This window comes from Trichosurus vulpecula, chromosome 2, assembly GCF_011100635.1.
Source record: "Trichosurus vulpecula isolate mTriVul1 chromosome 2, mTriVul1.pri, whole genome shotgun sequence".
Classification (NCBI taxonomy): Eukaryota; Metazoa; Chordata; class Mammalia; order Diprotodontia; family Phalangeridae; genus Trichosurus; species Trichosurus vulpecula.
The window spans coordinates 381,770,662-381,794,919 of record NC_050574.1 but is presented as its reverse complement, the minus strand read 5'-3'; the positions used below and the strand labels follow the sequence as shown (position 1 = coordinate 381,794,919).

The 24,258-nt window shown below is 35.4% G+C and overlaps 1 protein-coding gene across 1 annotated transcript; it reads left to right on the top strand.

Moving 5' to 3' along the window:
• Positions 1 to 532: 532 nt before the first annotated feature.
• On the top strand, positions 533 to 22,808 carry LOC118835580 (histone H4 transcription factor-like). Its single transcript, XM_036742778.1, has 9 exons — positions 533 to 683; positions 6,291 to 6,514; positions 7,670 to 7,781; positions 13,561 to 13,713; positions 18,161 to 18,238; positions 19,023 to 19,143; positions 20,393 to 20,531; positions 21,113 to 21,228; positions 22,463 to 22,808. Exons 1-9 carry the CDS (start codon positions 533 to 535, stop codon positions 22,806 to 22,808), a joined length of 1,440 nt encoding a protein of 479 aa, XP_036598673.1.
• The last annotated feature ends 1,450 nt before the right edge of the window (positions 22,809 to 24,258 follow it).

The window sequence follows — 24,258 nt, the reverse complement described above, 5'->3', positions numbered from 1 at the left end:
TCTCTTCTCCTCCCCCCTCCTCCTCCCTCCTCCCCGCTCCTTCTCCCTCCTCCTCCCTCCTTTTCCCTCCTCCCCCCTCCTTCTCCCCCCTCCCCTCAGCTAGAGAGCGAAGGCGGGGCTGGGGCCCGTTTGCGCGGACGCTCGTTGACGTTGACTGACGTTGACGTGCTTTCCTCGCTGGTCTCCCCCTCCCCCTCATTTCTCGCCAGCTCATAAGGAAGGTGGCAGTGGTCTCCTGCGTTTGAGTCCGAGCTTCGTAGGGGGTTCCTTTAGGGTGGGGAGGGGTACGGTGGGCTGGGGGAGGTTACTGCCCTCCTTTGGGGCACTAGACCAATCTCTAGTTCAGCCCCCGGGACTGGCGGGGAGGTAGTGAGGCGGGAGCGCCCCCTCCCCCACCTTTGTGGGCCTCGGCCTCCCGGTCCAGAGCAGCACTTTCTCACCCGCGGCGGCGCTGAGCTAATAAATCTCCTCCCCGAGGTCCCCTGAAAAAAATCAGACCACTCGGCTTGTTGTTTAAAAATCTTCCTCAGTCATGGCCCCGAGGAAGAAGATAAAGCCTTCCGAGCTGGTTCTGCCTTGTGAGTGGAGCGATTGCACGTTTGTAGGGAGGTGCATGGAGGAATTTTGTAGTCACGTTGCCAGACACTTGAGAGAGCACCTCAGTGACTCACAGGGAAAATTAGGTAATAGGTTCAATTTATGACCTCGTGTATAGTTTACTTTTTTTTTTTCATGACAGGAAAAAAAAACCTGGCAAAAATAATTGGGCTTAGTTGGGAATAACTTTTTCAGAATACTTGATTTCAGCTTTATCGGTTAACTAGATCAATTAGCATTGAGATCCTTGAATTTGTTGCCTTGTTGGCAGTTTAAAACAAACAAAACCCATTGCAATGTATTTGCCCCCGTTTGACTTTTTTTTTTTTTTCAGAGAGGCGGTTGCTTTTAAGTCCTTCAGCTTCCTTTGATTCAGACTGTTGTCAAACTTGGAATTTTTTTTTTTGAAGAAACTTATTTTGATTGTGATTAAAGCTATTTCCAATTACTTTGATACAAACTAAAGTACTTCCATGTCTACAGGTCATGGAATGTACAAAAATAGATAGATGTAAAGTTGGCCGGCAGGAATTTATAATCTACTTGAGGAAAGACAATCCTAACTGAAAAAAATAACAAGAGAAATAATATTTAGGAATAATCGAGTAAATGACACAGTACACCATGATAGCGAATGGATGACGCAGCCAATAATTGCTAGAGAAGTGAGAGACCAAGCTAGAGTGACTAGGAATTGCTTTTATGAAAGGACATAAGTGGTGTGTAGATCTCAAACGATTAAAATCTGGATAAGGTAAAGAGGTGGAAGAGCATTGTTTCAGGAAGCAAGGGTAGGAAAATGTAAAATCAACAAGCGTTTTTGTTTCCCTTTACTGTCTAGTATGGGCCAAGTACTGTACAAGACTATAATTGCCTATAAGTGAGTGGGAAAAAGATGTATTTATTGCATTAGTTAAAAAAAAAGTTTGATGGTAGCAGAGGGTTTATATAGAAACCTGATTATAAGGCTGGAAAGTCAGTGGAAGGCAGCTAGGCATGTCCATGAGGCTGTTTGGACCTCATCCTGAAGATACTGGGTAACCTTTGAAGTTCTTTTTTGATATCAGGGTGAAATGATCTGAATGATGTTTTAGGATTGTTAATCTGGTAAGGTTTATTAGATACATTAGAGGTGGTCTGATAGCGTGGTATAGTGGAAAGCAATAAAGGTTTTGGAGACAGTCAATAAGCCTTTATTAAGTTCTTACTATGTTGGAGGCACTGTGCTAAGGGCTTGGGATACAAAGGCAAAAAGACAATCCCTGCCCTTGAGATCACTATCTAATGGATCGGGGCTGGGGGGGAAGAAAACGTAGGAACAAATATCTACAAACAAGCTATATCGAGAATAAATAGGAGATAATTATCAGAGGGAAGGCACTAGAATTAAGAGAGATTGGGAAAGCTTCCTGTAGAAGGTGAAATTTTAGCTAGGACTTGAGAGAGCCAGGAGGCAGAAATAAGGAAGGAGAGCTTTTCAGTTCCGTGCTGTCCCCACTGGGACACAGAGAAAAAATTCTGGGAGCACAGGGATGGAATGTATTGTTTGGGGAACAACAAGGAGGTCACTGTCACTGGATCAAGGAGTATATGGAGTTCAAGATTAGAAAAGTGAGTGGAGAGGACTAGGAGAGGAGGAAGTTAGGAAACATGAACACCAAGCAAAGGATGCTGTATTTGATTTTAGAGGTGATAGGGAGCCATTGGAGTTTATTGAGTAGGGAAAGGAGGGGGTGATAAGATTAGACCTAAACTTTAGGAAAATCACTTTGGTAACAGAATGAAAGATGGACTGAAGTGGGGAGAAACTTGGGACTGGCAGACTGACCAGCAGGCTACTACAGCAGTCCCGGCTTGTGGAGGTGAAGGCCTGCACCACAGTGGTGAAAGTGTCAGAGGACAGAAGCAGGGATGTTGCAAGGTGAAATGGACAGCTGTTGGTAACTGAATATGGGGGATGAGAGATAGTGAAAAGTCTACGCCTAAATTGGCAGCCTAGATGACTGGGAGGGTGATGGTACCCTTGACAGTGATAGGGAAGTTTGGGGGAGGGGAGGGTTTTGGAGAAAGGATAAGTTCTGTTTTAGACACGTCATGTTTAATATGTCTACTAGACATCCAATTGGATAGGTCCTTTGGAGATGTGAAACAAAGTCAGCAATGTAAGGTTAGGGCTGGGTAAAGTCAGGAGGGCCTACATCCGTATTCTGGCCCTGCCACTTCTATGACATTGGGCAAGTCATTTAACCTCTTAGGGCCTCAGTTTTCCTTGCCTGTAAAGTGGATGATTGAAAAATATTACTTCTAATAACCTTTTCAGTTCAAAGTCTGTGATTATCAGGTCAGGTAGGAGAGTATAGAAGTCATGCTTGAATTATAAAAAGCTGGGCCTTTTTTTTTTTAAGATGACTATACCTAGAGTATTGACTGTGGACATGAAAAAAAGTCAAGAGAGAGATTTCAAAGAAAAGTGATGAAATTAAGAAATAAATCCTTGTGATTAACAGTTAAACCTTATACTTAATCTGTGTGCATGTTACCTCCAATAAAAGGTCTTTGAGGAGAGAGACTATGTCATTTTTGTCTTTGTATTCCCATTACATATCACAGTGCCTGGCACCTGATGCTCAAAATATGTGGGTATTTGAATGTTACTGTAGAATTTCACAGTGAGGAAAATTGAGTTAAAAGAGTATCACAGTTGCACAGGGTCACTCGGGTAACTAGTAATGGAGCTATCATTAAAGTCTAGTTACCTGAGTTAGCCACTGTAATTGTGATTTTACAGATTCCCAAATTACCTAGTATTTTAAAGTGTTGATCCAGAGTAGTTGGTTGTTTGCAGAGTAGTTGGTTGTTTAATTAAGTGGAAAAAAGAAATGGATCAGAAAATAACTGGATCTAGCTTTATGAGGTGGCAAAAGAAAAACTAATTTAACTCAACCTGGTATTATAGGGAGGTATTTCTTGATATTCCCAGGACATTCTTTCATGCTTTCTATAAGCATTTAAAAAGCTTTCTACTGAATTAAAAAATTAAAGTACTAAGCAAACATGACTATATGTTAAAATAGATTATGCCTATATGAAAACTATAGATTGGGAGCTGTATGGGTGCTGGAGAACATCAAATCCAAGTTAGTATCTGAATTCTTAAAGAGCTGAGAACTCTTCTGAAATCCTATGACTTCAAAGAGATTTTCCCACTGTACTGTCTCAGAATTGTGGCGCTTGAGATTGTTATGTTGGGAATCATGCTATTATGATTTGAAATGCCTTTGTTACAATATGGACAATAAACAAAAAGTGAACTTGGGAACCTTTGGTTTAATAATTAAAGTGTGTAAGGTGTACATTGTCTTTTTTCTCAAGGAACTTACAATGGGGTAACAACATATATACATATGATATAAAATAGAGTGTGATGGTACACGAAAGGTATAACATGCTGTGTTCTTGAAGAAATAAGATTGTTTGACTGCAGTGTTCAGGGAAGGTTATGTAGAAGAAGCAGCATGAGCTGAACTTTGTAAAATGAAATTTCATCTTGGTAGAGATGTGGGGATTGCTGAGGATAAAGTAATTTGAAGAAGAAAGTACAAAATACTCAGAGGGATCATGGAAATTGGGAGGTCTGGAGAACAGTTTGTTTTGGGGGAAGAGGATATTTTTCTATTTGGGACATGTTGATACGTTGACAGGACATCCAGGTGAAGGTGTGCAACAGGCAATGGATAATAAAGGCCTGGACTAATTCAGGAGAGAGATTAAAATAGGATAGGCAACTTTTGGGAACATTTGAATGAAGTTAATAATTGAAACCATGGGAAGCTGGTGAAATCACTAAGAAAAGAGAGCCTAAGAGAGAGCCAGGGTGAATATCCAAGGTAAGGGGAACAGAGAATAAATGATTATCCAGGAAAGTAGAATTAAGAATACTGGTATTAGGAACCTCATGAGAGGGCAAAGTCAAGTAAGCCAAGGAAGGGAAGAGTAAAGAGTAGAATGGAGTGATCAACGCTAGCAAAAAGTTCCAGAGAGATCAAGGAGGAAAGACAAAGACGTTTGGATTTAGCAATTGAGATGTCATTTGGAAAGAAATTTCATTCAAGTGATGATCATCCAGATCTCAAGGGACTGAGAAGCAAACAAGTTGTGAGGAATTTAAGGCAATGAGTGTAGTCTTTTCCCCCCTAGGAGTTGGGCAGTAAAAGTGAGGAGAGAGATAAGGCATAGTAACTTGAAGGAATGGCTAGGTCATGTGAAAACTTTATTCTGTTTCCCACACTTAGCTTGGCTTACAGCCAAGGGAGCCTTTTTCATTGGGAAAAATTCTCTAAAATACATTTCCCAAAAGGATTCTCTATATTGCAAGAGGTTTGAAAAGTGCTGAATCTGTCCCCTTCCTGCTCAGTTGGAGGTACAGAGGAATCATAAAGAAAATTGATTAGTACTCTCATGAAAGCATAGGAAATGACAGCTATTTCTTTGTAAGTACAGGGAATGTATGATGCCTGATTCAATTCCTTGTGTATGTCCTTGCTATTTAAATGAAGACCTTCCGCTTTTGAATTAATGTTATTTAACAAGGACTAGAGTAGATATGGTAAGGGCTTGAGTTCTGCTATTGCATAGATGATCACCTAAGCAGTACTTTAAAGCTGGGTGTAGCTAAAAGAGGTGTTCCATAAGGGTAAAGTAGACCTGAACAGGTTCGTAGGCAAGGGAGGAAAGAGACTAACCAATGTGATGATCTCCCAGAGCAGATGGGTAAGAATGGGATGGTGTATACAGGTAGAGAATTTGGTCTTGGGAAAGAGAAAGGGTCACTTCTTCCTTGGAGCCTGGAATAAAGGAGGTGAGAATGGGTAAAGATATAAATGGAATTTTGACGTGGAATGGGAAAGACAAATTATCTCTATTTTCTTAGTAAATTGGAAAGTGAGATCATATACTGAAAGAAGTATGGAAGTAACCCGTGGGACTTGATAAGAGAGCTGCTGTGATTAGTAGTATAGAGAGTCAATAGTATATAATAACAAAACAATTAGGAATTTAAGTCTAATGATTCACCGTATTTTAATATTAAAGATTAAAAGGTGACTGTGTAGTGAAGGCTGAGACATCTGTGGTCATAATTGATGTTATGCTTATATGAAGTAAGCATATAAGTGAAATTGACAAATATGAAACAGATGATTTGTGATTACACCCCTAATATGATGTGCCTAAACTTTTATCTCTGATAAAGCAGTTCAAAATAAAATTCCTAAAATATGCATAGCCTCCAAAAAAGGAAGCACAGGTAGGTGAGACAACTTGCTTAAGGTTTTATAGATAATTACAGAATCAGGCCTAGAACTTGTCTCCTGTTCAGTGTAGTTTGTACAACAACCCCAAGTAAACAGCACTAAGAATTTGTTGAATAGCAATTTGAATTAAATATTTTTCCTTATTTAAGGAGAAGGGTCTAGAGCTCTAGACACTAAAAAAAAAGTTTTGTATTTAATGAGATGAAATGTAAAGAGATGCTGAAATACCAGTGTAAAAATTTTTTGCTAATGATAGAATTAAAACAACCATATTAATACTTAAAATAAATTTTATAAATGTAAATTACATATGGTCAAATATTGTCCTATGAGATCTGTATTTTACACTTGTAGAATTTCTTGTCTTCTCTTTGTATTTAGAAAAGTATCAGTGTCTTTGGAGGAGTTGTGAATTTTGTGCCATTGGTCCCAATGAATTGATGATTCATGTGAATTTCCATAGTTACCACACTAAACTGAAATACTTAGGCTCTCAAATAAGAGCATCCCACCAAGATTTGCCAGAATGTTCACAAAGTAATCACAGCCAAAATTTGGTACCAGAGATTACAGACTCTTTTGTTTGCTGTTGGGAGCAGTGTGATGTAAGTGAAGCAGTCATCGTGGTAATCCTTTTTTCCTTTTCTGTTCTATTTTTGCCTATTTCTCCCTGCTGGGAAAGGTTTAATTTTAGTATAGATAAATGTATTTCACTTTATCAAAAATTTTCTATTTTTATTACGAATAGCTTTTTAAAAGGGCATAGAAAATATATTACCAGATTCACTATACATACATATTAGTCCCTCTACTCCAGAGTCCTAGTCATAATTGAGAGGGTGATCTTGGGTTCTGTCCTGGGAAAACACAAGCTTTGCCAAGTCCTATTAAATTGGAAAAGCTTCTAATTAAGGACTCAGTGACAGACCATAGATATTGACTTAGGATCCTCCTCTGGTTAAATTTGAAGAAGCTCTTTGCCAGGTTTTCCAAAGGTTGATGCTATAGTTATTCTCAAATTCCAAATGCTAATTTAATTTGCAGAGGGGTTCTCATTTATATTGGAAATAAAAATCCATACTGATGAAACTATAGATTCTTTAAGTATTATGTGTGTGTATATAATATATATTTTTTCATATAAGTTACATAGCAAAAAGTTAAATTTATTGGAACATTTTCTTTGGTTGGCAGGGAGAAGTGATAGTTTTAACAGTATTCTGTAATTTTTTTTTAAATTGTAAAAGCTTTTATGACTATATAGAGTAGATATTTTCTAAGATAATGAAATGTCTGTAACTTCTTATGGAAGAAAGCAGTTAGGTAATTTCTGCCCAGCACTATCTAAGCAAAAAATGAGAGAGTATTTGTGAATAGTAGACATTTTTGCAATTGGTAATTTTAAAACACTATTTTTAAAAAACTGGATGGTTTGTGTATTAGTAAGGAAGTAAGTTTTCATGGTCACCAGTTTAATATATTTTTAGTATTTAATGTCCATTTAGTGAATATCTCCTTTCAAATGACTTATTCTCCAAAATTTGAATAGGAATAAGGTAGTATGTTATCCTTATTTATTTTTTCAATTTTCAATTCAGGATTGGATTGCTAAAATGCTAAATAGTAATATTTAATATAGGATGATATCACGATAGGCAATACTGACTTACTTAATCCCTTTTGTCAGAATTTGCATTGTTATCCTTGTTTGTGCCATTTTCTTCTATTTGCATGAATTAATATTTTTGCAATGTTTTCAGATGACCATCAATAACCCAGAATGGTTTTATCAACATGTTACCATGCATGCTTACTGTGCTGAAAAAGAAAGTCTCTTAAGCAATAAAAAAGCCATCTTCTGTCGCTGGAAAGGTATTGTGCTGATTTTTTTTTTAACCAAAATGTTAATGTCATTTCTTTATGTAGATTAATGTAGTGTGTTGGCATTGAATGATTGCTTATTTATATAAATGTGCCACATGACCTGAAAATACTAAGTTTGGAGGAAACTTTAAGATGCCATTTAGCCCAGAACAGAGGGACCTTCTGTTTATTTAGACCCAGAAAATATTATTGAGATGATATTGGCCAAACCCATTTCCCACAGCATCAACAACTTTTCAGAATATGGGTGTCAAGTTCTAGCACTATTCTACCTGCTTCAGTAGAAAGACAAAAGCCTACCTGGGTCTTCTAGTTGATTCCTGATTGACAAGCCACAAGGTGTAATGTTCCTCTGAAATTTGGGTTGGGAGCTAGAGACCAGAATGATATAGGTGATACAGCTGTGAAAGAGGCCCTTCCATGGATCTCTGAAATCAGCACATGCCCTTCCCTGCCCAAAAAGCTATTTTCCTGTTGGGACATTTCAAACTGGTTGTTTGACATTTAAACATGTCCAACATTGGACTCATTATCTTTGTTTCAAACCTTCCCCCTTCCAAATTAGCCTTAATTTGTTGAAGGCACAACCCTTCTTCCAGTCTCTCATGTTCCTAATGTTGGCAGTTACCCTCAACTTTTCACTCTCCCTCCCGCAAAAACAGTCAGCTGCCAAATATTGCCATTTATGCCTGTGCAATATCTCTGACATCTTATCCCTTCTTCGTACTTACACAGCTGACACCTTAGTTCAGGCTTTTGTTGCCTCTTATCCTGATACTGCAGCTACTTCTAATTGGTCTCCCTGCATCAAATCTCTTTCTGATCTAGTCCATCCTATGCACTGATGCCAAAGGAATTTTTCTTAATTGTAGCTCTGACCATGTCACTCCCTGAAGCAGTAAGTTGAGTAGTTTCCTATTTCCTCTAGAATAAATTTTAAAACTTGTGTTTAGCTTTGCCACAAATTATCTTTTCCAGTGTGATTGGCTATTACTTCCCCTCCCATGGTCTGAAGTACGGCCAAGCTGACCTTTTCTGTGTTCTCTCACACTGGCCTTTTCTGTGTTCTCACATACACAAAATCCTGTCTCTTATCTTTACACCTTTGGACTAGCTCTCATGGCTGTCCACGCCTTCCTCAACTTTTCTTTGTAGAATCCCTCTTTTCTTTCAAGATGCAGCTCAAAATTGTCATCTAGATGGTCTTTCCTGATCCTTTTCAATTGCTAGTGCTCTCCCCGAACTACCTTTTATTTAACTACTTTGTTAGTATTTACATATATGTATATTTGTGTGTATAAATAAGTGTAAACAGGTATATATGTGTGTGTGTGTGTGTATGTACATACGCACACACACACACACACACACACGCATATATGCTTGTTGTCTTCCCCATATGAATGTAAGCTCCTTTTAGGTAGGTTACTAATTAATCGATTATATATGTGTCCTCAGTGTTTAACACAATACCTAGGACATAGTAAGTGATGGATAAATACTTGACTAATTAGATTTATTATTGTCAATCACAAGGTAGGTTATGAATCCAGGTGTCCTAACTCGAGATCTAGTACTCTTACCCTTTATGCAGCTGCCTTGACAACTTCACAGTAAAGAAAAAAATGAGTCTATTTCCTCATCCACCTTTCTCAGTTAAAATGGAAATCAGCCAGCTATACCCATATATGTGTATGTGTATATGTATGTATGTATGTATGTGTATACATGCTACATATACACACATACACACATATCTATTCAACTGTTACTGAGTCCTAAGAAAGACAAACAAAATTAGACCACATATGCATACTTATCTTTCTCAAAGCTTAAGGAACATGCATATAGAGATATGCATGGGAGCTCATTGTGGAAAACAAGCCCAAGGACTGATAGAAAAAGGGGACATTATTATATCTTCAGAGTAATTCCCTCTCACCCATTCCTCCCTTCCTGGCTCAGGATGCCTGTGTCAACCAAAATTATAGTCTCCATATGTGTTTGCCATAGTATGAGAAAGGTATTTCTTAATTGGATTGATTGTAAATACAATAGAATAAGAAAATATCAAGGTGTTAATTGAAATTATAGATCCAGGATCTATATGCCAAAATAAGAAAAAGTCCCATTATTCAAGATAGTGTCAGGTTCAAGGAGTCCTGCCCTGGACAATCACAAACCGAAGAATTTTCTTGATCAGCTTCATCTGTCTTGTAGTTGCTGACACAGCAAGGGGGATTTTGGGTTCCCTCAGAGACCAAAGCAAAGCATATCTGTTATGCCAGAGTATGCAAAGCATTATGGTAGGTGAAGCTCGGAGTAGGCCAAAATGTCTTTCTCAGATCATAGGGGTTCAGAATGGTTTGGGGAGGGATTCTCTCTCTCACTCTCTCTCTCTCTCTTTCTCTGTATGTGTGTGTGTGTGTGTGTGTGTGTGTATACATATACATGGGTTTGTATGTATAAGATATTTAATATTTAACATATTTAAAAATCAGTGTTGCCTTTTATAATTTTCTTCTTTTTGGTAAAGATTTCTATTCTTTTTGTTTTTCAGTTGTTTCAAATACTTTAGCCCTTTAAATCTTTTCTAATTCAAAACCTTATTTAGGTTATAGATCATCATAGTGGAAACAGTATTTCAGGAAAAGTCTGATCAGTGCTAAGTATAAATGAAAGGTTACTTCACAGTTGTGGTGAATTATCCATGCTGGGATGCCAGCAGCTAAACATTCAGTTCTCTTTTCTTAGAAACTATGCAATTGAACACTGTATTTCAGAGGGTACATAAACAAGATCTGACAAATTGCTAATTATTTTGTAACCACTGTTTTTCCTTTCTTGCTGGCAAAGCATTACTGTGATTTTGGAACCATTATGATAGATCAGAGAAACCAATGTTGTAGACATCTTGTATCAGGATATGTATCAAGGTATTTAATAAAATCTCTTGATATTCATGGACAAGATGAAAATATGGACCGAGTAATAGTGCTCTTCAATGGATTCAGTATCAAATAGCAGCTCAGTTAATACTGGAAGAAACTTTCTAGTATAAAGAGTGCCTAAAGCTATACCATTAGCCAGTTTTGTACAATTCTATTAAAAGTTTTTACTAGTATCTTGAATGAAGTAATGGGGCAGCTAGGTGGTGCAGTGAGTAGAGCACCAGCCCTGGAGTCAGGAGGACCTGAGTTCAAATCCAGCCTCAGACACTTGACACATTTACCAGATGTGTGACCTTGGGCAAGTCACTTAACCCCAATTGCACTGCCAAAAAATAAAAAAAAAACTTTAAAAAAATCGAATGAAGTAATGAATGGTATGCTTATATAGATGAAAGATAGAGGTTGTACCTATGATTTCATTGATACAGGAAACTTCCAGATGAAGAAATTCTCAACTAATGCAGGTGGTCACTTTATCTGTAATTTATTATATGGCACAATTTAATAGGAAGAAATTTGGAGTCTTGTGTAGAGGGCCAGCTCTGAGAAAGCAAAAGGGGAACAAAAGCACAAGGAAGTCATGCATTATTTAAATGCCTCGCACGTGGATTTGTTGATTCTGCTTGCCTAAAAGGTATATAAACCCTGTCCCTCAGTTAAATAAATGGAGCTGTTCTTCACTCTTCTGCCTGGCCCGTGTTTTTCTTTTCACTCTCCATGGCATTCAGCCATCTCTGGTCATTTCGGCACCACAGCCGCTGGTGGCAGTCTTGAACTTGGATTAAAAAAATCAACTATAGGTTCATGACTGGGGAGGTATGCATAGCTGAGGGAAACAGTTCATGTGGGGGAAAAAAGCTAAAAGTTTTTGTGAATAGCAAACCCAATATGAGTCAACATCATAAGAAAGCAAAAAGATGTTAATCTATTATTTAACTGCATAAATAAAAATCTCCAGAAAAAGGAAATGGATGTCAAACACTGAAGTAGATTTTGAACCTGGGTCTCCTTACTCCAGATCTAGTACTCTTTATCTTTTACACAGTACTGCCTTGACAACTTCGCAGTAAAGAAAATCTGTTGTGTTCTCTTTTGGTTAAAATACCTCTAAAGTATTGTGTTCATATTTGCCCACAACATTTTAGAAGAGACAGGGACAAACTAGAGCATATAAAAATGAGGGTGACCAGGATTGTGAGGCAACTCAGAGCAATGGTACTTGGAATGAGGGAAACATAACTATCTTAAAATCTTTGCAGGGCTTTCATGTGGAAGAAGCATTAGGCTTGTATTACTTAACTCCAGAGGGCAGAACTGAGAACACTAAGTAAAAGTTGCTGAAAGGCAGATATTAGCTCAAGATAAGGAGAAATTTCCTGATAGTTAACACTGTTCCAAATTGTAATGGGACTCCTCTGGAGATAGTCAGTTCTCTGTTACTAGAAGTCTTTTAACTGAGTCTAGCTGAACAGTTATTAGGGGACATTGTAGATGAGAGTCCCACTTCTGGTAGTGGTTAGTCTAAGTAACCTTCGAGGTCATTTTCAATTCAGAGATTCTCTGAATGACATACTGGAGAACTTCCCTGGGGGTTGCTGATATAAACTGCCATGACTGGGCCTCACTTACCTTGCCATACACTAGGTAAACTCAAAACAGTATGTTGAAATGAGATTGTGTTAGCAAGATGGTATATGCAGATATGTTGAATGAAATGTAAACTATGAAGAGATATTGCTCTGGCTGAGAAAACCTGTATAAACTTTGATGCTGAACAATAAGAATCACTGTACAGTAATTTATAATGTATAATCATTGTCCAGTAATGTATAAGAAATTCTGCCTATTGATAAGGAAACTCCTATATAACTCAGTGTATACTATATTATGCTACTATGGTATTCTTTTTTTTTTAAATCAGAGTATTGATAACAATCAGCTTCTTATTCACTTTGAACCTTAGTTCTTTTCAGTAATACTTCTACAGAGATAGCATAATATTTGCAATTTTTGATTTGTGTATTTTTGTTTTTATTTTTGCTGCTAGGTGGTATAATGAATAGAGTGTAGGGCCTGGAGTCAGGAAGACCTAAGTTCAAATCCAGCCATAGACCCTTACTAGCTGTGTGACTCTGGGCAAGTCACTTACCCTTGTTTGCCTCAGTTTTCTCATCTTTGACCTGGAGAAGGAAATGGCAAACCACTCCAGTATCTTTGCCAAGAAAACCCCAAATGAGATCATAGTCACAACTGAAACAACTGAACAACAGGGTAGTACTGTTATGTTTCCATTGAATTCCATCTCTTTGATGGCTATCATTTTCTAATTTAACAGCTCACTTTAAAATTCCTGTTTTGTCCATGAAGACACTATTTACCTTCAAGCTCTTGGTTTATCCATCAACTTTTGAACATATATTTTATTATATAGGTGATGAAAGTGTTAAATATTATTAGGCCCTATTTACATATTTGAAGTGGCTTTTCTTGGTCACCTACCACCCCTTTATGTTTTGAAGATTTTTTTGTTTGACTTTTTTTAATAGTGTGATTTAAATATAACAGGCCAGTTCATTAAAAGCTTGACAAAAATAGCTTGTCATTGTTTTATATAGCTTTTAATTCACATTTTAAAAGGTATATGTAGATAGAAGTATGCTATATATATTTTTCTCTACAAAGCACTATAGTAATTCTCATTAAGTATAACTAAAGATGATATTTCCTTTACTTTATAAGTACTTCATTAAAACCTAAGAAAGCATTGTTTAGTTGATGATCATTTTCTATTAACCAAATATGTTATCTATCTTCAGATTGCGATGGCACATGTAAGAGTCGGCACAAATTAAGAGAGCACTTACGAACACATACTCAAGAAAAAGTAGTGGCCTGTCCCTCTTGTGGAGGGATGTTCTCCAACAATACCAAGTTTTTTGATCATGCCAAACGACAGATTTCAGAGGATAGTAAGTAGATTTGGCATTCCTACCCCTCACCCCAACCATCTTTAAGAGAATTCTCTGTGCTTGGGTTATGTATGAGGACATTTTGGCGTATGAAGCATTTTTCTTTTGGTTGAATCTCTTGATTTCATCAATATGGAGATCTCTCAGTGAGGAACTTCCTCTACCATTGCAGATTATCAACTTCTCTGCAAGGTACAGTCTTAGGGAGTTTCTATGGGGGGCTTAAGGGCTAAATATCTTGTCCAGGGTAATAACACTAGTATCCGAGGCAGATTTGGCCACAGGTCTTTTGACTTGTAAGACAAGTTCTCTATTCACAATGTAGTGCTTACTTTCCATTCCCAGTTTGTCCTGCCAAATTGTACAGTATTGGACATGAAAGATGGATAGAAAGGTAGGATACAATAAGGTAGTATTTTCAATTGATCCTTCCTTCTGAAGCTATGACAATCCCGAATTGAAGAAAGTGTCCATGTTTAACACTATAATTTTGCGTGATGTTTTGGGAACAATGGTGGCCTCCAAGTCTAGAAGATCTGGAGTTAAGTCTTCTGACACATACTAGCTATGTGACCCTCAAGAAAGTCACTTAGCCTTTCAGTGCCCCAGGCAACTCCGTAAGACTAAATTTCAGCAAGGATTTCAGTCAACATTGGTAGAGGAAGTTACTTAGAGGGAGCTGGCTATGCTGAAGAAAAAATAGGTTTAGTCCAAAAAATAAATAAAAGACCTGACGGTATAATGCAAATTATACCAGACCCATAGCAGACATCTGATAATTACTTTAGAATTTCATAAATTACAATCATTTACGTGATACACTAATATTAAAACTGTGAGATCGGTAATAAGGCAAATTGGTCAATCAGCAAGCATTAAGCACCAGATGTTTATGATGTGCTAGGCATTGGTGATAAAAAAAATGAAGCAATTAACTGCCCTTAATGAGTTTATAGTCAATGGGAGGGGAGAATAATACACATACATATAGGAAATAGAAGAATATGCTAAGTAATTGGGCTAAGGGACTATGGTATCTTGGAGATAAGAAAGGTCTAAAAGGTAGCACTTGAGCTAGCTTTGGAGGGAGCTAGATGGCTACTTTTCTTCCCTGAGAGGATTTCACTATATTTATAGCTCTGTGCATATTATGTTGTATTTTTTTGTTTAAGAACCTGGGAGAAATTGAACAGATTTTGTTTTGTAGTGGAAATATAATAAAAGAGACATTCTTATTGCCTTTAAATTTTGCCTATTTTATGGAGACCTAGCACAAAGTAAGTGCTCACACAAAGGTCAGAAGCAGTACAAGCACATTCTCAAAGATCTCACTGAGGAACTTTAAAATCAGTTGTGAGATATATGAGACATAGGAAATGCTGGCGCAGGAGCCCAGCATGGTGTGCCTACAACAAAGAAGGTGTTGTGCTCTATGAGCAAAGCAGAATTGCAGTAGTGCAAAAGAAACATGAGATGTGCAAATCTAGACATCTCTATCTCAAATGTTCAAACTGCCAACATGTGGTAGAATCTTCAGAGCTCATATTGGACTGATAAGCCACAGTCAAACACACTGTACCTTGACCCCAGCATCCTGATGTCACTGGTGATCTTTGAGTACAAAGGATGAACAACAACATTACCTTTAAATTTTGCCATGTTTTTTATATCACTTCCATGTTTATCTCTCCTATAGACCTAGAAATATTTGGAAAATGGAGTGATTTTTTTAAGAAATGATCTAAAAGAATCTCCACAAAAGTTATGCTCTGATAACTCATAGTAGTTTGGAGGTTATATTGGATGCTTGAACGCTGTGCCAAATGAACACAAGCTCTTCCAGATTCAAATCACCTGGAACAGTGTCATAGACTATCAACAGACAGTTGATAGACTATGTATGCTGTTCTAGCTTAAGTATGGAGAGATTCATTATTCTTGTGGGAGATTTTCTTTCCAGTGAAAACTGACAGATTTAAGCTAGACAGTATTTCAATTAGATGGATTTAGAATTGATGGAATGTCCCAACTCAAAATACAATCCATCAATTGATAGTTAGAAGTCATTCAATCAATTGGTAAACATTTATTGCCTGCTATGTGCCAGACACTAAGTATCAGTGCTAAACATTGGGGATAAAAAAGGCAAAAGACAGTTCCTGTCCTCAAGGAGCTTACAGTCTAATGGGGGAGACAACATACAACATACATACAAAGCAAGCTATATACAGGATAAATAGTAAAAAGTAAGAGAAGTTTGGGAAGGCTTCCGATAAAAATGGCTTTTTAGTTGGAACTTAAAGGAAGCCAGGGAAGTGAGTAACCCTGGCTGCAAGCCTAGACCATTTGCATAAGCCTCTCGTCATTGGTAGAGAGAATGATGAATTGACTGGTGTGCTCCTGAATGATAATAACACAACGGTCATTAGATGTAAGATTAGATGTATCTTGAAGGTAGGGATGTATCTTGAAGGTAGGGACTATCTTTTGCCTCTTTTTGTATTCCTGGAGCTTAGCACAGTGTCTGGCACATAGTAGGTGCTTAATAAATGTTCATTGATTAATAGCTAGCATTTATATAGCACCTAGTACTTTTTGCCAGGAACATTGTTAAACACTTTACAAATATAACATTTTATCCTTACAACAGCCATGGGAGATAGGTACTATTATTATCCCCATTTTTAAATTGTGAAAACAGAGGCAAATAAGGTTAATTGATTTGCCCAGGGTCATATAGTTAGTAAGTGTATTTTTCTCCTTCCTACCTCCTCTCTCCCTTTTCCCTTTAGTGAAAATATATGCAAATAACATAAATCCACATATTAGGCATATCATAAAACATATCATTCTGTACCCTGAGTCTGTCACCTCTTTCTAAGGATCACTGATCCTCTGGAATCAGTCACTGCATTGATCTTTCAAGGTTGCTTGTCTTTACATTGTCATTGTAGAAATTTTTCTTCCTAGTTCTGCTCACTTCACACTATCAGTTCATAAAAAATCTTCTCAGTTTTTTTTTTTGGAAAAACCTTTCTTTTCATCCTTTCTTGAAGTACAATAATATTCTATTGTATCCATATGCATTATGTCCATATCCATCCTTTTCCCATATAGCAGCCTTGCATATATACTTAAAGTAAGTTGTTCTATCCCTCTCAACTTTTCTTCAAGCTAAACACCCCCAGTTTTTTCAGCCAATACTCAAATGTCGTTGACTCAAGGTCCTTCACACTTTTAGTTGCTCTCCTCTGGATACTCTCCAGATTATCAGTCGTATTTTGAAACTGTGGCGCCCAGAACTATATATACACGATACTCCAGATGAAGTCTAAGTCGGGTACAGAAGGATTACTGATATCTCCCTATTCCTGGAAACAATGACTCCCAATGTAGCTCAAGATCTGTTTAGCTTTTTCCCCCGTAATTTATTCAGCCCATTCCCCAAAAGATAGGCATCCCCCCCTTAATTTTCAGTACTTTGCCACTAAAAAGAGCTGTTACAAACTTTTTTTTGTAATTATGGGCCCTTCTTCCTTTGATCTCTTTGGTGTGTATAAGCCAAATAGAGGCATCACCTGGTCTAGGGTATGCACAGTTTAGTGACTACTAGGGCATAGTACCAAATTGCTTTCCAGACCAATTCAGAACTCTATCAATACGGCATTATGTGGCTATGTTCCTGCATCCTTGGCAACATTTGTCATGTTTCCTTTTTTTTAACCTTTGCTAATCTGTTGGGCGTGAGATGTAAATTCAAAGTTGTTTTAATTTGCCTTTCTCTAGTTACTAGTTGATTTGGAGCATTTTTAAAAATGACTTTTGATATATTAGATATCTTCCTTAGAAAACTGCCTCTTCTCATCCTTTTACCATTTATCAACAGAGTGGCTGTTATGCTTATGAATTGGAATCAGCTCATTACATATTTTGGAATATGTAATACCTTAGAAAACCTTTTTTACAGAAACTTCCCCCAAAGATTTTCCTAGTTACCTACATTGCTTCTAATTTTAGCTGCATTTGTTTTGTATGTGTAAAAAACTTTTTAAGTAACTAAAACTGTTATCCTTTCTTTGGATAATGAACTCTTACCACATCTAAGGATCTGAAAATTGCTCCTCTAATTTGTTTATATCCCTTTATGTTTATATTATGTATCCACATTAGTATATGATGTGAGATGTTTACCTAGTTGCAGTTTTCCTGACAAGTCTTTTTCATATAGTAAGTTCTTACCCAAATATCTTTTATGTTAGAAAGTTGTGAGGTCTTTTCTGACTGTTCATATTTGCTTGTTTAATGTCATAACATTTATGAAATTACTCATTTTGTGGTGGATTACTTTTTATACAAAGGTATGCTACTTTTTATTTTGGCATTATTTAGTTTTCCTGACAAAAACATTCTAAAAAATGTTTAACTGATGAATTTATGTCTTTTTCAGAACAAATATTTACATGTCAGTATTGTAGCAAGCATTTTGCAAGTGAGAGACTTCTGCGGGATCATGTTAGAATACATGGTAAGTCAAACTTTTTAATTCTTCCTACAAAATTGTTGTGCCTAGTCATGGTTTTTTAAAAATTTAATCTTCTTTAATTAACAAAGATAGATCTCTTTCCCTCTCATCTTTCCTATTGAAAAGAAGAATAAAACCTGTGTACTGGTATGCATAATCAAGCAAAACAAATTTTTTACTGGCCATGTCCAAAAAATACATGCGTTTTGCACTCTGAATCTCATCAGGTTTTAAATCTATATATACAAGTATACTTCATTTTACATAATAAATTTACCTTTTAAAAAGTATGAAAATTGGATTTTTGCAATTTAAACAATATTTTATCTGTGTTGAGATAACATTATTTAGAGGAAGCCTATACTAAAGTCATTTCAAAAGTGAAATATATTCATTGTCTTTTTGCAAATTTGGATATTTATATATTGAGTTTTCTTAAAGTGGGACTTTAGAAAGTATAAATACATTTTTAAAAGAAGTTGGAAATTTTTATTAAGACAGATTTGTTGAAGATAATTACTTTGTTTTTTTGTTTTTAATGATATTTTATTTTCATCATTTCTAAATATATTCCTCTCCCCCTTCTCCTTCAGTCATCCTTTGTGACAAAAAAAATAAAAAATAGAGAAAAAATGTTCATTTTAGAACATTAGAAATTATACTACTGAAAACAATAGGGATAAAATGACATAGGGATAGTTTCCTAGAGGGTTTTTTAATTAGAGTAAAAAAAATAGAAAAAACCCAAAATTTTATTGTCTCAAATTTTATATTCACTTATTTTTAGTCAGCCATCTTAACTGTCCACTTTGTGATATGGTATGTACAAACTTTTCATCTTTGAAAACACATATCAGATTTCGACACTGTGATGAACGCCCTTTCCTTTGTGATTTCTGTGATAGCAGGTAAGAACCAAGGACAGAATAGCAAAATAAACTAGTAGAAATAATTTAGTTTTGGTCACGAAATATTTCACTTTGTTCTTTTTAAAACTGGGGTATGGCGCCCCATCTGGAAAATCTGTGTAAAAGTTTTTGGCTCTCCCTTTGTATTAGAAAAGAAGTCTGAAATTTTTTCTCTTTAATGGGTTGTCTACAGTACCTCATTGTAAAATTTGGGTGAAGTATTTGGTCATAGGCTCTGTGTCATCTGTTGGCCTTCTCTGTCATGTGTAGCTTCTGCAAAAGTCTCCAAAAATTCCGATTTAATTTCTTATGCCAACATGTGATATATTGAAACCACGATGGGGAAAGTTGTGATGTGGAAGGGATAACTGTGTGTGTGTGTGTGTGTGTGTGTATGTGTGTATGTGGTGTATGTGTATATGTATGTATATGTGTATAATACACATGTACATATATCTATGTATACATGATATTTGCATGTATACACATATGTGCCTATAAACAGACATGTATATATACATACACACATCTATTTAAAATAAATATGTGATAAATACTATATATGTGTATATATAATGTTTTAAATATCTCAAAAAAGAAAAGTAACAGTTTTAAGTAAGAAACACTGAAAAAATATAAATCTATTAAACATAGAAAGGAGAACAACTAACCCTGGAATCCAAAAAGCAGCACATATCATATACTTTATTAAATCACTGTTTTCATCTTGACACATATTCTTTAATGGAATACACCCTGTCAGGGACATGGAATGTAACATTCTATCTCAAATGCTCTCCTGTTTTTTTTTGGTGAGGCTTTCACTGAATTTCATCTGGATATGGTTAGTTCTAGAACATCATTTATTTTCAAAAAGGTAAAAGTCTTAATTTATTTGAAAAGATTTAGGAAGTTAAAGCAGTAGTGGGTCATTATTCTTCTTTTTTATGTTCTGAATCATCTTGGCCATTCAGTTCTCAAAAGTATACCAAACTTTTATACATATAGTTAGTAGGCAGAAAAAAAGCAACATAATTCAGATACAATTGAGAATGATTCCGTAAAAATAACTGAATTTTTCCATATACCTTAAAGTCATGGATGCACTAAATGTATCCTATAATTGAGTCATTTTCTTACAAATAAATGTGGATTTTCTACCAGTCATTGTAATGTTTAAGCATAAATTATAAAGCAATTATCCTCTTAAAATTGCATATTAACTCATATTTTTTATCTGAATTCTCAGCTTCAAGAATGCATATGATCTACGTAAACACATTGAAACACACAATGATTCATCTGCCTACTGTTGTGATGTGAGTGGGTGTGATTTCACTGCTCGTACCTTACAGACATTTAGGCAGCATTACAAAAGAGTGCATGAAGTAAGTAAATAAAAGCAAAAAGCTTTGGTGTTTTTTTTTTTAACAGAAGTCATCTTTGACCTTATATAACCTCTAAGTTATATAAGCCTATGACAAAGGAAAAACATTTCATATGATACTTTACCTATAGATCTTTTAAAATTTTTTATTATTAAAAACCACGAACTTGTCAAATGTTTTACACGTCCTTGCTATGATGGCAGCAAAGAGAATAGGCCAAGCATCGTGGATAGGGATAATGGTCCTGAGTGAAGAAGACCTGGGTTCAAGTCCAACCTCCAACACATACTATCTATTCTGGACAAGTTAGTTAACATCTCAGTGACCCAAGCAGTCCTTGTGACTATAAGTTAAAAGGCAAGTAAGTGCTGGCTGTGAACTTCGTGTTATTACAAAATTAGTATATATGATGAATATAAGCAGGAAAAAGAAACATTTTATTTAAGACAAACATATACCAAAAAATGTTTACATTTTGAAGAGTAGCATTAGTATCAATAATTGAGGCTTCCTAATTATAAATCCTACTTTTAAAAAAAGTCTTCTTTTTCTTTATTTTGTTATAATTTCTTCATTTGCAGAATAATGGTACCATAAAGTACAAATGCCATATCTGTCAGAAGTGTTTTTCCTGGTGCTACACTTTGACTTTACACCTCCGGAAAATGCATCAACTCAGTTGCCGTTCTCGCTTCAGGTGCTCATTTTGAGTTTTTCATAAGTATATGCTTTTGTTGAAAAAAATTTTAATTTATATCTTTTTTTTACATAACCTGTAGTTCCCAAAATATTTCTTTCTTCTCATAATGAAACATTAAAAAGAGGGGAAAGAATTTCGGTAAAACTAACCAACATTAAAAAAGTCTGACATAGTATTTCACACCCATAGTCCTCCATCTCTGCAAAGGAGAAGGAGGAGGTGCCTTATCTCTTATTTGTTATGGAGCTTGGTCATTATAATTCCACTGAATTCAGTTTTGATTGTTTTGTTGTTGTTCTTCCTATTAATATTGCTGTAGTCATGTATGTTGTTTTCCTGGTTCTACTTAGTTCATTCTGTATTGGTTCATATGGCTTCCTATGCAGATAAATAACTATGTCTTATTTTTGCTTACCTCACAATAATAGTCCATTCATGTATTATAATTTGTTAGGGAGTTCCCAATCAAGGGACATTAACTTTATTTTTGGTTCATTTTTATTATTTAAAAAATGCCGTTATTAATATTTTAGTGCATATGAGGCCTTTAAAGTGGCATTCACTTTATTCTTTCCTATCGAAATGGAATTCTACCACATATTCAACTTATAAAACCTTTTGAAAACCTCACAGAAAGTAATTATTATTCTTTAATGTTAATTTGATTCGATAACATTTCCAATACAAATACGTATTATATATCTCTATTGATTTGGATGTAGTCATATCCCTTTATCTATAAATAAATCTAGATCTATAATTGTCTAGATCTAGATATACAAAAGATTTAATGGTTGTCAAGGACTACATTGGGGAAGAATCCCTAATTATTAAATTTTAGTTCCTATCTACTCTTTTGTTCTTAAGGTCGATTTGTTCAAATAATGCCTTTGACCTTGATTATATCTATTAGTTAACAGTGTTTGGCTCTTGGTTATGCAATAGAGAAGTGTTAAAATTCACATATACTTATGGGAATTCCAACATTTGAAATACCACTTATTAAATTAGCAGATATATATTGTTGATTTATTATGAAAAAGGGACTAAGATAGGACTTCTTATTTAACGGTTAGTTTGGGGAATAAAAATAAAAACAATTAATGAATTTACTAATTTTTTACCTTATGGATATTGGCTCTATACTCCTTGTCTCTTTGTTAAGTCATTATAATAAAGACATGTAAATGTATTTTTATTAGATTCTTTGCATTCTTGTATGTTCTGATAGGTACAAAGAAGATGAAGATGGTTACTGGACTTTGAATATAGATAATTTTAAAACTGCTATGGAGTTAAATATTGATTTTATTTGCAAGAAGCCTCCCCCAAAAATTTCTGGAAGCCAAAATTGTACTAGAAATAATAGCAATGCTTCCTCCAAAGGATTTTCCACAGGATTGCATGCTTCACAGTTTCAGCCACTGTCGGGATCTCCAGTAGAAAAATCTATGTCAGAAGTGGATACTTCTTTAAAAGAATCTGTATATTATGAACTTCAGAGTGTTCCACTCTCATTTGAAAATCCTCCAAATGAATTTAATGAAACTGTGGCACTAAATGCAATGGTAAAATGAAAAAAAGATACAAGTCTTTATTGTTAAAATGGCTATATAGAAATATTAAAATGTTTCTTGATTTTTAGAAAGGACTATTTAGTAATCATTTTTATGACAACATTAGATGAGGTGCTGCCAGGTATAAGAAATTCAGTGCAAAATGTTAGGCACTTTCCATTAGTAAGCAGAAACTTCTAAGCATTTAAAAAAAAGATAGATAAAAGAATTAAGGAGGAGGGAGGATTGGAAGTTTTCTTCTTCTGTTCTCTAACTCTTTTATCTTTTTTTTCACACTAGTTTCACAAATTTGCAAAGGTGGGGGTGGGGAGTAAAAGGGCAAGTTGGTAGAAAACTATACCATTTAATCTTAAGATGAGTAAATTCAGAAGTAATTTTAATAAATAAGGTTACTGAAATAATCTTTTAAATTCTTTGTAAATGTCACTATAGCTTATTGAAAGAATTAAATTTATTTCCTTAAGAAATTAACTTCGAGATATTAGCTAGTCTAACTGGCAGAAATTGGCATATTATGTTAAAAGGAATATAAACTATTCTGGTTTATGGGAGAGTTTGAAATGTTTAAATATGTTCAAGCATGACTTGTAAAATACTACTCTATCACACTGCAGTATTCAGAAAGTATGATTTTTAAGTACAAAGCTACTATGGTCAAAATACATGATTTTGAAAAATTCCTGCAGATTAATTTAGACCATTATATACAGTGACCTTAAATGTTCTTCTTTTAGGCATTTGTCTATGTATGAGTCCATTTGAGGTTTAGGACAAAATGGACTTAAGTTATATAGATGGACAACTTTTAAGTGTGATAAAATGGAAGTCTGGTCATATTTTGTGTTTCAGTGTACTTCTTTGACATAAAAATACAGGATTTTTAAAATGTAATCTTAAATTACTGTGTATTTCTAGTAAGGTAGGTAATGTAAAATTATGCCTAACTCAAGGTGAACACAAGTTCTACTGTAGTTTGTTAAAAATGTAGAATGCCATCTTTCTTCATTTTTCTCTTGTTAATATTATCACATTAAAAATATTGTTGAAAGTAATAAAATTGCTTTTAAAATATTTTAAGGGTTTCAGTTTATAGACTGCTTTGGATTTTTTATGTAAATAGAATCATACTCTTTCCACAAGTCTTTATGTCTCATCATAGTATGTAGTTAATTCTGGGTTCCTGAAGGTCATGACAGAGAAATATAAGTTCTGTTAGGTTCTATCATATTTGTAAATCTTTGAGTATGGTCATAGCAAAATGGTGTGTCTGCTATCTGAGAATTAACCAAGGTGATTATAGAGAGGCTTATCATCAGTCATATGTTTGTTAGGTGATATTGACTATGCGTAGTAGAACAGAGCCTGTTTTATGTGGCTGGGTTTTTTCCCTTTAAGGGGTAATAGAGGCTGTTTTAGGGATCATCACTCTGTTGATTTCCTAAAAGACTAA

Coding starts and splice junctions, on each gene's coding strand:
- LOC118835580 (XM_036742778.1), top strand. CDS start 533: ATGGCCCCGAGGAAGAAGATAAAGCCTTCCGAGCTGGTTCTGCCTTGT. Junction 6,515..7,669: donor GCTGTTGGGAGCAGTGTGAT/GTAAGTGAAGCA, acceptor CAATGTTTTCAG/ATGACCATCAATAACCCAGA. Junction 13,714..18,160: donor ACGACAGATTTCAGAGGATA/GTAAGTAGATTT, acceptor TGTCTTTTTCAG/AACAAATATTTACATGTCAG.